The 16,902-nt window shown below is 32.0% G+C and overlaps 1 protein-coding gene across 1 annotated transcript; it reads left to right on the forward strand.

Annotated features, from left to right (window-relative positions):
- Positions 1 to 7,255: 7,255 nt before the first annotated feature.
- On the forward strand, positions 7,256 to 15,614 carry LOC114314343 (thioredoxin reductase NTRB). Its single transcript, XM_028260821.2, has 2 exons — positions 7,256 to 8,538; positions 15,313 to 15,614. The coding sequence occupies exons 1-2, from the start codon at positions 7,455 to 7,457 to the stop codon at positions 15,381 to 15,383; spliced, it is 1,155 nt and encodes a 384-aa protein (XP_028116622.1). The 5' UTR covers positions 7,256 to 7,454; the 3' UTR covers positions 15,384 to 15,614.
- The last annotated feature ends 1,288 nt before the right edge of the window (positions 15,615 to 16,902 follow it).

Below are 16,902 nucleotides of genomic sequence, written 5' to 3' on the forward strand. Positions count from 1 at the left end.
AAAAATTATACTTTCTAAACCCCCTTTATAATTATAAAGTCTTGCATAAAGGACAAAATTTATTATTTAAATATTTTATATAACTATTATACCCTCAACTTCTGTATATATAATCAGTTTCGTCATCAACTGTATTATAATCACCATAATCGTGTCTTTGAAGCTTCAGCAGAAGGTCGGCGGCACCATAATCGCGTCTTCCAAGTTTCAGCAGATCAAATTCATTGAAACAATAACACTAACAGATCATTAGAATCAATCAGATAAAGAATATAGCAGTTTCAATTATCAGAAATAGTTCGACATTGAAGGACCTAATCCTCATCTTCCAAGCAATTATGAGGCAACAGATCACAAGAAGTATCGCATTTTCTTCTTCATTTGACGAGATAACTTCCTGGATCTCTTTTGGCTTCGTTACTTGATATAAATGAAATTCGTAAAAAACGTAAGAGACGTGATCCATAAGTTTTCGTTGTAATGTTATATAATATTTTCCTCCATTTTCTCAGCACACAAACGGAATCGATCTATAATATTTGTGTGTATGAGTGTTGTAATGTTATATATATATTTGTGTGTATGAGTGTTGCTGAACACATGCATTCTTTTCATTGAGATTTGTGATTGTTGATCGAGTTTTAGAAGTTTTTCTTCTCAATTAGATATGTTGATTAATTTGTTTTGTTTTTGTTTGTTTGTTTGTTTGTTTTTTTTGATTTATTTTTTATTGTTTTTGATCTAATTTCATTTGATAGAACCAGAGTAAAATTTTACTCTGGTTCTATTGCTCTGTTTTTTGTTTCAGATAATGAGAGTAAAATTTTACTCTGATTCTATTGCTCTGTTTTTTGTTTGAGAGAATTAGAGTAAAATTTTACTCTGGTGTTAGAATGACAGTAAAATTTTACTGTCAAGAGGTGGTCATTGCCAAACACTTCAGCCGCCACAAACACTGTCTTCGCTTTTTTACTTTTGTATAGAGTAACATTTTACTTTTAACTTCAGAGTCTCACAGTTTACTTGCTTTTCAGAGTAAAATTTTACTTTTATACAGAATAAAATTTTACTTTTAACTTCAGAGTCTCACAATTTACTCATTTTTTAAAGTAAAATTTTACTTTTATACAGAGTAAAATTTTACTTTTGTGTAGAATCTAACATTTTACTAGTTTTTCAGAGTAAACTTTTACTTTTATATAGAGTAAAATTTTACTTTTAGCTTCAGAGTCTCACAGTTTACTCATTCTTCAGAGTAAAATTTACTTTTATACAGAGTAAAATTTTACTTTGTGTAGAGTTTAACATTTTACTAGTTTTTCAGAGTAAAATTTTACTTTTATACAGAGTAAAATTTTACTTTTAGTTTCAGAGTGTAACATTTTACTCTTATTCAGAGCAAAATTTTACTCTGAAATGCACAGTGAAGATGATTTAATAGGAGAGCTGATAGATATGAGGATAATATAGTAAAGAAAATAAGTTTTAAAATATTAGGGGGTTTTGAAAGTACTTATATAATTCTTGTCATTTTGAAAGACAAATTAGATAGTGAGGGGGTTATCACCAAATCCCCATTTAAAATTTTGGATCAATGGACTTACATTTTAATGTTTTGCGGTTAAAAAACATACTTATTTGTTTAAAAGTAAATCTATCTGTTCAAATCTATACTATATATATAAACAAATGTAGTGGATTATGAGAATTCTCCAAACTCTTAATACTAAATTCTTATGGATTCTCTCTCCTATGCGTCACTTTTCAAGTCTCCCCTCTTACTTTTCTTAATTTTTAATCATTTGTCAATTATCTAAATCTCAAAAGCCAAAAAGATTATATATATTTAAATAAAATGATAAATATTTAAATATGAGCAACAAAGAGGTAGAGATAAAAATATAAAATAAATAAAATAAAAAGATAACTATTCAAATTTCAACTACAAAATAATATAAAGAGTCAAATAAAAGATAAAATAAATAAATAAATAAATAATATTACGAGTCAATTAATTAATAAAATAAAAAAGTTAATTATTTATATATGAACAATTAAAAAAAATTTAAATAAAAAAATATTACGAGTCAAATGATTTTTAAAATAAAAAGGTAATTATGTATATATGAATAAAAAATAAATATAGATGAAAAAATATACAAAAATAAAAATATAACTATTTAATGAAAATTCAAATAAAAGATAACAAAATATTTAAATAAAAAAAAAGAATAAGATTGGGATATAAATATCCCAAAAAGATGATAATTTTTTTAACGATCTATATTTATCTTTTGTTAGTTTGTTATAGAATTTCTATATATTTCAACTTAATATTTTTAAAGTTTATCTTTAAATGGAACTTTTTTATCTTTTAAAATCATCAATTACTTATCCACACAAATTTTAAACATCATAGAATTCCATATATATCTTTTGTTTAAACATAATCTAAAATAAATAAAATAAAAAGATAACTATTCAAATTTCAACTACAAAATAATATAAAGAGTCAAATAAAAGATAAAAATAAAAAATAAATAAAAAATATTACGAGTCAATTAATTATAAAAATAAAAAAGTTAACTATTTATATATGAACAATTAAAAAAAATTTAAATAAAAAAATATTATGAGTCAAATGATTTTTAAAATAAAAAGGTAATTATGTATATATGAATAACAAATAAATATAGATGAAAAAATATACAAAAATAAAAATATAACTATTTAATGAAAATTCAAATAAAAGATAACAAAATATTTAAATAAAAAAAAGAATAAGATTGGGATATAAATATCCCAAAAAGATGATAAGTTTTTTAACGATCTATATTTATCTTTTGTTAGTTTGTTATAGAATTTCTATATATTTTTTAAACTTTATCTTTAAGTGGAACTTAATATTTTATCTTTTAAAATCATCAATTACTTATCCATACAAGTTTTAAACATGATAGAATTCCATATATATCTTTTGTTTAAACATAATCTTTTTAATATAAAAACAAGTTCATGCAAAAGAAACCATGAACAGAAAATTGGGGGCAAAAACAATCAACATTGAGCCATTTCTGATCCCTTTTCGGTGCCTAAAAATCTTAAATATTTGCTTTACATTTGAAATGTGTACTTGCATGAGTTTTTGCATTTATAAGAAAGTGCGTTCATATAAATGAGCATTATTATTTTTAAATTTTTTTTTGTTACAATCTGTATTTTTCCTTATTTCTTTCTTTTTGTTAATAATTTGTCATTTAATTGAGATTTTATTCTTTTTTTATATTTATAAAAGCACTGCTATTATCAATTTGTAACTCTCTCACTTATTGATTATTTGTGTTTAATTTTTTTTTTTTTTGGTGTAGATGTTAGATTGAAAATGAAGAATCAAAATTTATTGGATATGGGTTATACTTTAAATGTATTCATCAGTTGATTTTTTATTGTTGATTATCCTATTGAAATAATTCATGATTAAATTTATTTTTAGTAACTCATTTCCTTTGAGAACTAAACCACAAATTTCTTCTTTGTTTAAATTTTGTATTTATTTATTTAGATTCAGAGTTTGAGCAAATGGAAGATATCTCATATTTAAAATGTTAATTTTTTTTTTGAATAATTTAAATATTTATATTCTTTATGTTTGTCAATTCAAGTATAATGCATTGTCAAACATTTTTTTTTTAATTTTTTTATAATCATTCCAAACCTATTTGTATTTAATGAATCAATATAACGAAAAAACAAATAGCATGTAAAAAATTTTAACCACACACTAACAAAATATAATGGGAATTAAAATTAATTTTATTTTAATTTATTATATTATATGAGATGATTACTGTAATATCTACTATTGATTAAGCAAAATTAGTGTTACTTTTATTTAATATATTAGTCATTTTGATTAATTATAATATGTCTTTGTTACTCTACTTTTGGTTTTCTGAAGTAATTCTTAGATAAATTAGCTATTATATATGTGATGATTTACTAATGTATAATACTTTTTTAAAATTTTCAATAATGTGAAATATTAAATATTTTTAATGATGTGAAATAAGATTTATATACACAAACCAAATAAAAATATTAAGAAATATAAATAAATAACAAATTTTTTTATAGTAATTATTGACTTTTTAAAATCCTGTGCATCGCACGGGTGACCACTAATATTAATTATATATGTATATGTGTGACATATTGTTCACTTTATTATCACCAGCCACTGGCTTGATCACTGTCAACAAAATTTTCAGCCAACTTCACGATGACTTTTTAAATTAATTTTTCAACAATTTTTCTAACGCCAATAACATTTTTTCATGACTTTTTTGATGTCACTAACAAAAAAAAGAAAACAATCATTTGATCTAACATTGAATCTCCTATAAATGTAAATTTCTCACCAGTGAATCTTATTTATTTATTTGGGCAAATTCCACTGGCATTCCTGAGATTTTTATTTAATACAAATTCTCCTTTCATATTTGAAAAATTACGTTTACTTCCCTGTTAGATTAAAATGACATATTTGCTATACATATAAAATAATAAAATAATACTAATATTTTGTTCATGTCATTTCAAGAGAAATAACAATTATCTTTTTTGGTTTAACTCACAAAAAAGTTTTTATTTTATTTTATATTTTTCGTGTTTTTTTTTATTTTTACTGATTTTTTTAAAATATTTTCAGTAATTTTTTTTAAAGCATTGCTATAAACCCCTACCCTTTTTCTTAGAACCCCCACCTCACTAATTTTTTTTTAATTCCAATTTTGTCCCAATAAAAAATTCCACTTTTATCCTCATTTCTAATCTTCTAAACCTAATTTTCCAAACTCTAACTCAACCCTTATCATCTCCGACAATACCACCATCTCCGACCACCTCTCATCGCCACCACCGCCACTACTATCTCTAACCACCCCTCATTACTAAAACCTCTACCATCTCTGACCACTTCTTACCATCACAATCACTACTCCTTCTGTCACAATCTACCATCACCTCTACCAACAAGCACCCCCATCTCCTATTGTAGATCTAAATTAGAGAAGAGAGATCAACACATTCAGCACTGTGTAATCGAATTAAAAAGATTTGTCCAGCACTTTGTTTTCGAACGTTCAGGATTTGTTCAACACTATGTTGCTGAACATTTAAGATTTGTTTAACACTGTGTTGCTGAACTCACTCTACCATTGTGACTTCCCTATCCATTGAGAGAGAGAGAGAGAGAGAGAGAGAGAGAGAGAGATGAAAACCTAAGAGGGAGAAGGAATGCAAGAAATCACTCGCCATAGCCTATGATAGAGGTTTTAATGGTCGCCATTGTTGATGGGTCTTTTCTCTTGCTCTATTTCTCACGTATACTTGATTTGAATGTAAGAAAACAAAGAAAATAAGAGAGAATCCACATTAGAGAGAAAAGTGGAAGGAGTTAGGGTTTGGGTTTGGGTTTGGGATTAGGGATATAGTTGGTATTAAAATGAGGGTTTAAAGAAAAAATGTAGGGGGTTTCATTTTGCTGAGTGGGTGAGCCAAAGTAATTAGGTGGGGGTAAATATCAGCCCTCTTTTTTTTATTTTTTAGATATACCTAATCCATATATATACTTAAGAAATATAATATTTTGTGATTTTTTTTTTTTAAATTCACCAAATACAAAAAATATATAAAAATACACAAATTCAGTAATACTGTAACAAATATGAATGACGGTGTTTGGTAATACTATAATAAATGTTAGTGAATAGACGAAAAAAAAAAATAATAGTAGAAATATAAATGAAAAATTCTATTTATATATAAAAATTTATACCAAAAAAAAAAAATCATAAAAATATTGTGATAGTGATGTTATTATAAATATAAATAATGTTTATGGGTGTTTTGTTTTAAAGTGAAAGATCACCATTAAGTTATATCATTATGTTTGAAAATTTTATATAAAATTTGTATTTGTATATGACTCAATAAGAATATGTTCATGAAGAATTTAATGATAAAAAGTTATAGAATGTAATCATGATGATAGGAATAAAAAATAGTAGGAAAAATGGTAAAATGGTCATTTAGAAATTTTAAGGCATTCAGGGGGCAATTTATAATAAGTTACAGATCTCAGTAAGGAAAATGTAATTTTTCAAACATGAAGAGAAAATCTATATTAAACAGAAATCTCAAGAGAGTGTTAGTGTAATTTACCTTATTTATTTATTTTTGATCTAATTTATAAATGAAAAATGATTCGTAGCTCAAAGTTGTTGAGCTCGAATGGCTCGAAATGGTACAAATTTTCTCTCTCCTCTTTATCTCTCTCTTCTCTCCTCTCCTCTCATCTCCTCTTCATCTTTGTTCCCTCTCATCCTAGATCCCTCTCATCTCTATTAAACCTCCATCTTTCTCCTCTTTCTCTCACTTCCTCCCTCTCCTATCTTCCTTACTGCCACCGCACTCCCATCTTCCATCACCGCCTTGTACACTATGCTCGACCCACTTGAACCCAACACATACACCGAAGCTTTCAACCCAGTAGTCTCCATAAAACTTGATTCAAGAGTCACAAAAGCACATTTGAACTTTCTCTGCAAAAATAGACGCCTGGAAGAAGCCATAGCTTCTCTTGACTCCATTGCCCAATGTGGGTCCAAGGTAAGCTGAAGCTAGATCTTGATTTTGGGTTTTATTTTGATTTTTGGTTGGGTTTGGTTTTGATTTTGATTTTGGGTTTTAATTTTGATTTTGATTTTGATTTTGAAATCACCAAAAATACCAAACAGAAAATAACAGAGGAAGAAGAGGAAGATTCTGAGTTTGGTTTCAAAAAGAGATGCAAATTCAATCCATTTAGGCAATAAATTGCATAAGCATATTGGTTTGTTAAGCGAGATTGATCTATTTACTAAGACTAAATTGGTTAGTATGTATGCTAAATGTCGATCTTTGGAAGACGCCAGTATGGTGTTTGATGGAATGCGTGAAGGAATTCTACTCTCTTCCTCCTCTTTCTCTCACCTCTCTGTTTTTCTTTCATTCTCTCAAACCAGTTTCAAAAAGAAAAAGAAAAAAAAAAAAATGCCAATCGACGCCGTTTTGGCATTTGACCCATTCAGGGCACCTCGTTTTCGAGTTACCTAGCAGAACTGTTTATAAATATATTGTCAAACAATTTTTTGACGCTAAACTGGAATTGTCTATCCTTGTCGAAAACCTAAAATGGTTAAAAATAAACAAACAAAGAATATATGCGTTGTATTAATTAACAAACAAAGAATATCTACATTTCGTGTTACGTTCCTCCTTACTTGATCACATATACCTTTGCATCTCTGTTTGGATATGGACATATCCGATTCCAAAACCCTAACCCTAATAATGTAATCCATTTTCCCGCCCAAAACCGTGTTTTCTAGATACACGCGTTACACGGATACGGAATGACGACTATACAGAGACTGAGGCCCATACAAACGCACTGTTTGCCAAAGCTCGCGAGCGCCTTAAGAAGACTTCGCAACTTGGTAGGTATCGCCGCCACAACCGCCGCCGCCGCCGCCTCTCCCACCACGGCCGCCAGCTCCGCCGCCGTCATGGACGACTTTCAGACCCTCAAGACCCGCCTCTGCATCATCGGAAGCGGCCCCGCCGCCCACACCGCCGCCATCTACGCGGCCCGGGCCGAGCTGAAGCCCGTTCTCTTCGAGGGTTGGATGGCCAACAACATCGCCCCCGGGGGCCAGCTCACCACCACCACCGACGTCGAGAACTTCCCCGGCTTTCCAGAAGGAATCCTCGGCTTGGACCTAATGGAAAAGTGCCGAAACCAATCCCTCAAATTCGGCACCGAGATCTTCACCGAAACCGTGACGAAAGTCGATTTCTCCACTCGTCCCTTCAAGGTCTTCGCCGATTCCAAGGCCGTCCTAGCCGATTCGGTGATCGTCGCCACCGGTGCCGTCGCGAAACGGTTGAACTTCCCCGGCGCCGAAGACGGTCCCGGAGGGTTCTGGAACAAGGGAATTTCGGCTTGCGCGGTCTGCGACGGCGCCGCCCCGATCTTCCGGAACAAACCGTTGGCGGTAATCGGTGGAGGAGACTCGGCCATGGAAGAGGCGAATTTCTTGACGAAGTTCGGATCGAAGGTTTACATCATTCACAGGAGGAAAGAATTTAGGGCTTCGAAGATTATGCAGAATCGGACTTTGACTAACCCTAAGATTGAGGTTATGTGGAATTCAGTGGCGGTGGAAGCGTATGGAGAAGGGGGAAAGAAAGTTTTGGGGGGATTGAAGGTGAAGAATGTGGTTAGCGGAGAGGTCTCTGATTTGAAGGTGAATGGTTTGTTCTTTGCGATTGGTCATGAGCCAGCTACCAAGTTCTTGGATGGGCAATTGGAGCTTGATTCGGATGGCTACGTGGTGACGAAGCCCGGCACGACGCAGACCAGTGTTTGCGGAGTTTTTGCGGCTGGAGATGTTCAGGACAAGAAGTACAGACAAGCGGTTACTGCTGCTGGTTCTGGTTAGTGAGATTTTCCCCCCTCTTTCAATGCCCACTTGTTTAAATATCTTCGTATGTCTGTTCACAGGCTGCCAATGTGGTAGGTAATTTTAACTTTGATAAATTCAATGTCATAGAGAAGTGGAAGATTTTTTGAGCTTTTCCCCTACTTTCTTTGAGACCAATTTGACGGGCCTTCGCTTGCGGAAGAACTGGGCCCTAATAGCGAGGCGAACTCTTTACATAACATAAAGTGAGTCAACTTGCTTAATGTAGGCTTGCTGCTCTTGGCAGCCTTCTTCAAGTAGGCTTCTCTCTTCATAACGCATAGGAATTCCTAGAGACTGAGCTACTTAGTTGAATGCTATTTCTTGCTTTTTTGATAGCTATAGATATATATTTCGCAACTGGGCAGCCAGGTCGAGTGAACAATCGCATATGTAAAGGTGGGCGAAGACATCCTGTATACCGAAGGAAGACTGTTGATCCCTTAATGGACTCTCCCGTTGCAAACTTCACAGGACATACATTCACAGGACTAGCATCGTGTAATCACCTAAGAAGCACATATATAGATACGGATACAGCGATTTAAAAAAAAAATAGGGACACGGACACGAGGGACACACCAATAAAATATATTTTTATATATTTTTATTTGTTATCTATATTAATATTACATTCACAAATAATCAATATTAATAAAACTAATTCTAATTTTGTATTTTAAAAAAAAAATCACTTTTAAATTAATACTTACACTTTATATATATATATATATATTTAATAATGAATGATCTATTAAATATTTAAGTCTAAGAAAAAAAATAATAAATATTCAATATACAACATTCATCAAAAGCACTAAAGAAAATGGGAGAAAAGATAAGTTACCATGTTCCTAGTGTGTCCCGAAGTGTCACGGCGTGTCTCTTAAAAATAAATTAATTAAGGAAACACGCCATGTGACGTGTCCCAACAAGTGTCCATGTGTCCGACATGGATACAATATTTATTTTGAAGTATCAGTACTTTATAGGTAATCACCTTTCTATGTCAAGAAAAAATATATCATATGATGTATGTTGCTATGGGTATGGTTCATAGAACAAAGCTAGAGTGACTAGGGGATGACACTAGGATTTTCTCCTTGGGGAGAGAGGGGTGGGTGTATGTATTAACAAAAGCCTCATTTGGGATCATGCCTTTTTAGTAACTTTTTAGGTTTTTTGGCTAAAATGTGATATAAAAAAAAATTAGTATGTTTGGGATGACTTTTTAACTTTTTACGAAAAGATGTGCAAAAAATAGAAAGAAAATGGAATCTTTGACTTTTTGATATGGGTTGTTGACTTTTTGATTTTTTTAGTGATTTTTTGATTTTTTGATTAAAAAAGCCACTTGCCAAACGAGAAGTCTAACCAAATACATAAAATACGTATTTTTCAACAATTTGGTGCTTTTGCATAAAATACATTTTTTAAAGGTATGTTGAACTTTTGTTGCTTGAATGGATAAATTGGATTATTTGCTTAGGCCATATATATAGCTTGGCATAGTTCAGAGACCTAGTTTAGATATGAATTGAAAATTTACTTGCAAAAAACTGGATAGGGGTAGAAATTGTTTTGTTTTAATTTCAAGTGTTTTAGGAAGGAAATATATGAAAACCAAAACTTAAACGATATAGGTCATCTCTAAGTATTTTATAACATGAAATCATAAATTAATTTAGCAATGTTTTAAACCTTTACACTATCTTTGGTTAGGAGATTTGGGAATGGATTAGGAAAGGGAAAGGGAAAGAGAAAGGGAAAAGGAAAATGTAGGTGAAATGTGAATAAAATATATCTATATTTCACTTAGTTTCACACACTTTTTTTCTTGCCTTTTTAAATCTCTTTTCAAATCCCTCAACCCAACCAAACACAACGTTAGTAAAAGTACAATTCATTTAACCAATGAACTATTAGTACTTGTTGAGCCATAGGTTTGGAAGTCTTCTATCGTAACTTATTAGGTAAAATTGATTAAAATGATCGATCCTTTTAACATCATTCAAAGGTTTGTTGTTATGAGAAAATTTTATTTTGTGGACATAAAAGTAGTCAACTCAGCATAGTTGCATGTTAACTTAATTTTTGCAATAAACAAGTTAATATAAGTTTTCTGGATGTGTGTGTAACTATATCATGGTTGGGTTCTCTTGTTGCCTGCCCTGCTCCAACTCTAATGGGGGATGAGTTCAGGGACAGCTTAAGTAGGATAGGGGACGGGTCAGCAAAAATGAGCAATACCCAATTTTGGTTTGGGTCAGAGGTGGGATTAGGGAGTTGTATTTTGTCCATTCCTCTTATATAGTTATTTTACTAAAGAATATAATGCTACAAATACCATCTTCTTTGACCACATTTAAAAAACCATCTTATGTGGCACAATCTAAGAAGTTATTTTAACAAAGAGTGTAATGCTATAAATACCATCTTCTTTGACCACATTTTGAAAACCATCTTATGTGGCACAATCTAAGAAATATAGACACGTGACACGACACAGATACGACATGAACATGCTACGTAGGGGACATGCACAAAATATATTAGTTTGTATATTTATTATGTCATATATATGAATATATCATTTCAAGACAATATATAATTGCAATATAATATAATTTTTATAAATTGACATTGTTTTTTTTTCATTATCGTATTCTAAGTTATTTTGGTTAAACTTATAATTAGTTTTGTGTGTATCTAAACAATAGACATGTATCCTCCAAGTGTTTGAATCTAAATTTTTTTTTTAAAAAAAAAGGAAGAAGAAGAAGAAGACGCGTTTGGATGAGTGCGGACATGTGTCAAGAAGTGTACTAGTAGTGTCAGTGTCTGACATGGACATCCATCTTTTTAGAAGTGAACATTCTTCTTAGGGCACAATCATGACTATTGAATATTAATGAAACTCATGTGGGATCCATTGCATTTATGGGTGTAACTGTGGCACATAAGATGGTATTTGAAATGTGGCAAAGGAGATGGTCATTGTAGCATACTCCGTACTAAACAGTCCTCAATAACCTTTGAAGTACATTAGGCTCCGTTTGGCAAGTGGCTATATTAGCCTAAAAGCCACAAAAATAGCAAAAGTCAAAAAGTTTCCAACTCATACAAAAACGTCAAAAATTGTCCAATTCACTCTACAAAGTCAAAATTCATTCTCATTCACACTGCCTTTTGCATGTTTTTCTGTAAAAAAAGTCTTTTACAAACATATTGTTCTTTTTCACCTCATATTTTAGTAAAAAAGCCAAAAAGCAAACGTACCTGTAGTTGTCGTTGTATTATCATATTGGTTTTCATCTTGGGTTTGTTTGTCATTGGAGAAACTGGACAAAACAAGAAGACAGTAATATTGGCTTAACATATTGGGGTGAGGCAAGAACAGCTTTAGATAGTTCAATTGGGGTCGGATGTGGAATAGTAAATTATATTTTGTCAGGCTTGAATGCTTTTACATGATTGAAGTTTACTTTTTCTGTAGCGGGTGGTGTTTTAATTTCCTTGCTAGAGCTTTATAAGAATGTGAAAGAGCAAATGATTACAATTTTGTTAGACAAACTTCTTTCTCAAAAAATCAAGAATGTTCTGTAGTTCCCGTTGTTGATGCTCTTGGAATCGTCCTGCTTCTCTTGTGCTTAGCTGTGTAGTGGTCTACTAAAAAATCATAGTGTGCTTTTCTCAACTCTTGCTCAAGGCTTGTCCCTTTGGTTATCTTGATAGAAAAGAGAAATAAAAACTTCTAGATGCATTATTTTGTCAGCCCTTTTTGTGAATATTAGTTGGTTTTTGATGCATTTGAGACACATCCCTACATTTTCCTGTTTGCAAGGAAATTAAATTCACTAGTTTTCATTATTTTTTTTCACTAGTTTTTCATTAAATGCACTGATCTTGCAAAATAGTGGACGGAATCCTTACTTTCTTTTGGAGACCATGACATTGGAAAAATATTATTCAAAATTAAGGCCAAGTTTGGGAAGACTAAATAAGTGCACTTTTTGTCTTTTTGGACTAAAAAATTGAGGTTGAAAATATGGATGTTTGGGTTAACTTTTTGACTTTTTATTGAAAAATGTGTAATAAAAAATTGTAAAAATTGATTTGTAGGGAAAAATTTGAATTGGGAGTTGTGCAGCCGTAATTGTTGACTTTTGGTGAATAGTGTTAACTTTTTAACTTTTTGAGTAACTTTTTGACTTTTTAGCTTTTTTGGAACATCCCAAACTTGGCCTATGTTCTGTTATTTGACCGAGTTTGAAGCACAGATGAATGATTACGCCATCAGGATAGAAAGGGGACACAAGTCACATCACTACATGAACAATGAATCTTGTTTGAAAGACCCTTTGATTATTTTCCATTTTATGCATTATTTATCCTATTTATAATCAGATGATGAAGCTGACTCTCTTGATGAAATCTGCTGTGTTTGAGAATTAAGATTCTCTAGGCTATCAAATGACTATACCTTAATCTCTTACGTGTCCTACTGGGAACAAGATAGAGGTTGCTAGACCTCCTTTCCTACCAAATTAGTACGTTATGTCATAGCACAAACAGACCTTAGTACCAGTTCCAACTCATTTAGCCAAGTGACCACACACCTTGTGGAAAACCCCCCCATCCTCCACCCCAACCTAAAGATGCATACTACTATATATATAGGGTTAAATACACTTTTGGTTCCTAAAGTATGCTTTTTATGTCATTTTGGTTCCCCCACCTTTTAATTGTGTCAATTTGGTTCCTAAAATATAAAATGAGACTTTATTTGGTCTCCAAGCCCAACACCTGTGTTACACGGACTCGGCACTTTGGGGTGAAGTACCCGTGTTGACACGACACGGGTGTGGGTGTGGGATTTGTGTCGGATTCTCCTCTTCTCTCTCGGACACGGCTCTTTACAAACGACAGCAAAAGAAATGAAAGACGAGAGAGCAAGAAAGAACCTGGTTGCCATTCGAAAGGGCAAGACATTGGTCGACGACTTGGATCCCTCTGGTCCCTAGACGAGAGAGAAGACATTGGTCGCCGACTTCGCGAGACGAGAGAGAAGACATTGGTCGCCGACTTCGCGAGACGAGAGAAAAGACATTGGTGCTGACTTTGCTCGATCAAGAGACAAGAGCAAGAAAGAACTTTCGCTCGATCGAACTTTCGCTTGATCTCCCTTCTTTGTCTTCTCTCTCATCTCTCGATCTCTTTCTTCCTCTCCTCTCGTCTCTCTCGATCTCCCTCTCTTCTTCTTTTTGTGTCTTCTCTTCTCTTTGTTCTCTTTTCTCATCTTTGACTTTTCTCTTTCATCTTTCTGTTCTTTTTTCTTATCCTTTTGATTACATTTATTTACATAATTACATTAATATAATAATATATAATATTATTCATATTATATAATATATATATTCACTCATAAAAAATTGAATAATAGAATATATAATAAATAATATGATTTTTATATCTAAAATAAAAATAACTTATTTTATCATATATAATATAATTTATTTTGTATCTAAAATAATTTATATAATCTTTATTTATTATGTATATTTTATTTGTTATGTTTTTAACAAAATCTGTTATTCCTTAGTTTTTTATTTTATTTTAATTCATCTTCGTATAAATATATATATATATTTTAAAAAATATATAACGTATCCCCGTACCCGTATCTAAATTTGGATCCATATCCACGTATCCTCAATTTTTAATTTTTAATTGTCCAACCCCCAGACTTGCACCCGCATCCGTAGCCGTACCCGCACTTGCACCCGCACCCGCACCCGCACCCGATACCCGTACCCAAACCCGTGTAACATAGCCCAACACCATCCAAAATTAGTGACGGAAAGAGGAGATTTACCACACCTAGCAACCCCCACCACCAACAGCCTCCTCTATCACGACAAACCACCGGAGCTTCTATTTTCACACACCACTTTATCTCAATTCACACAATTTTCAAAATTTTGGTTTGAAAGTTGTTTTCCGAAAAAAACTTTGGAACTTGATTTCTGAATCATGAGTTTTGTTCGGAAATTAACTTACGAACCAAAGATACAGCCAAACCAAATAGTTGTTTAAAAGTTGATTTCCAAACAAAAAAATGTGTGCACTAAGAGGAAATCAAGTGTGTAAGTAGAAGCTCCCCAAACCACCACCACTAAAATGCCAAGATAGCCGCCACCCCTCCCCACTCCCGTCTCAACCCTCTCATGAAGCCGCCACCCCAAATTCCCGGTGGTGCTGTTACAGAGCTGACTATATTTGCTACTCTGAAGCATAAGGTATTGAAAGGATATATTGGAATTAGAATGTATCATCAATTTTGTTTGTTCTTTAGTCATTCTAGATTTATAAATTTGATTAATATAAACTTCTTTGAAGATATTTGTCCTGATCCTTCATTTACTTTTTTTGATTTCCATGTTTTTCTCTCTTTTATGAAACATTTGTGAAGCTGTTGCAATAGCTTTTGAAGCTATACCAGAGACTTTGATGCAAAATTGTGTATCAATGTTCTTAGGAAAATCTGGACTGCCTAAGCATTATGACTATTCAGCAAGAGGGCTAATAAATTATAGTATCGTATTGATTATGTTGTATTGTATTTGATTGTACCAACCTCTATGGTAACAATCTTGAAACTATATCATCATCATCATCATCATCATCATCATCATCATCATCATTATTATTCTCGTTGGGTGTAATATTTGGTTTCGTGTTAATGCAGGGTGCATGGCGGCGTTGGATTCGGAACATTACTTGCAAGAAATTGGGTCGCAAGAGGGGAAGAGCGACTGATTACCTAAGAATGTGCCGAAATAAGCTGGCTGCTCTGTTGGAATTAATTGATTTCAAATTTTATATGAAGAAGAAAGTGCTTGATTCTTTTACTTTAGTTGATATTTGATTGTTCAGTCAGTCTTGGGTCATTTGAACTGTCAGATTAGGAATGCGAAATGGTTGCACAGATGATAAATGGCTATATTTATGTTCCTTTTGCATATTTCTATATACTCGTGTGTTCTTTTGGGAAAAGGGGTGCCTGCTGTACAGCAGGCACTGCTGTGCTACTCCACCCATGGTTTTGTTTTTTTTTTTTCTTTCTTAATATAATTTTTCTTTTGTTTTTTTTTATTTATTAGTGTGTGTTGTATGCATGGCACCTCCTGCTGTGCTTTAACTTCAGTACCTTCATGACTTGATCGGTCTGGTTTAAGAATGCCTGCGTTCTATAGCCGCCCTAAAATTAATCAAACAATTTTATTCACGTTCAGTTTATTAAGGACGTGTTTGGGAAGATGTGGATTTTAAAAGAAGGGATTTAACCTTAATCATTCCAGGGCAATAGTTCAAATTTAAATATAATAGTTTACAAGAATTTTTTGAATGAGTTAAATAGCTTCTTTATTATGATGGATTTGAATAACTAAGGATTATCTTTATAGCTGTAAGAATCTTATTACGGTGTACGTATTTTCTATGTCAAACTTATATATATTTTTATTGTTTTTTTTTATTTATTTAATTTCAAAACTCTTACATTAAAATTCACCAACTATCCAAATGGATTGTAAGGTCACGTTTGTTTGGCGGATTAGGTTGAATGAGATTGTTAGTGAAATGATGATTAATGAAGTGATTGTTAATGTGTGATGTTAGTGAGGAGATTAAGTGAAAGTGTATTTGTTTTGATGATATAGAATGGGAGATGGTCAGTGATGAAATTGCTAAATTATTTTTATAAAAAATCTAAAAAAATTTTTTATATTAAAAAAATATTTAATACAAATATAAAATTCTCATTTTGAAAATAACAGATTGCAATTGTTAAAAAAAAAGAAAAAAAAAAGCATTGTTTCAAACGACCAGGAGGACGACTGGATAGACTCAATCTATTCATTATTTTTCTAATCCCATGCTTTATCTAACTAAGTTAATCCCTTTACTGAGGGGATTATTAAATCACTCGCACTATGAAGGCATCCCAAATCATCACCAAACATGATATTGGTGGGACTCATAGCCATTCTAGTCCAATCAGACCGTTGAAGCGACGAAACAAACGCGACCTAAATGTTTGTTGGAGATGATGACCACATTTATTGTTTTAGATTTTTTTTTAAAAAACTAAATATTAATTTGGTGAAAAAAATAAAAAAATATTTATAATTTCTATATGGGTAAATTACACTGGCACCTCCTGAGGTTTCTGCTTAATACAGATTTTCACCTCACGTTTGAAAAATTACATTCATCTCATTACAAATTGCTTCCTGGATTGTTGATGTCATGCCCTAAACCTTTTTAAATAATCATT

The sequence above is a fragment of the Camellia sinensis genome, chromosome 4 (assembly GCF_055761805.1).
Source record: "Camellia sinensis isolate YWXY chromosome 4, ASM5576180v1, whole genome shotgun sequence".
In the NCBI taxonomy this organism is placed as follows: Eukaryota; Viridiplantae; Streptophyta; class Magnoliopsida; order Ericales; family Theaceae; genus Camellia; species Camellia sinensis.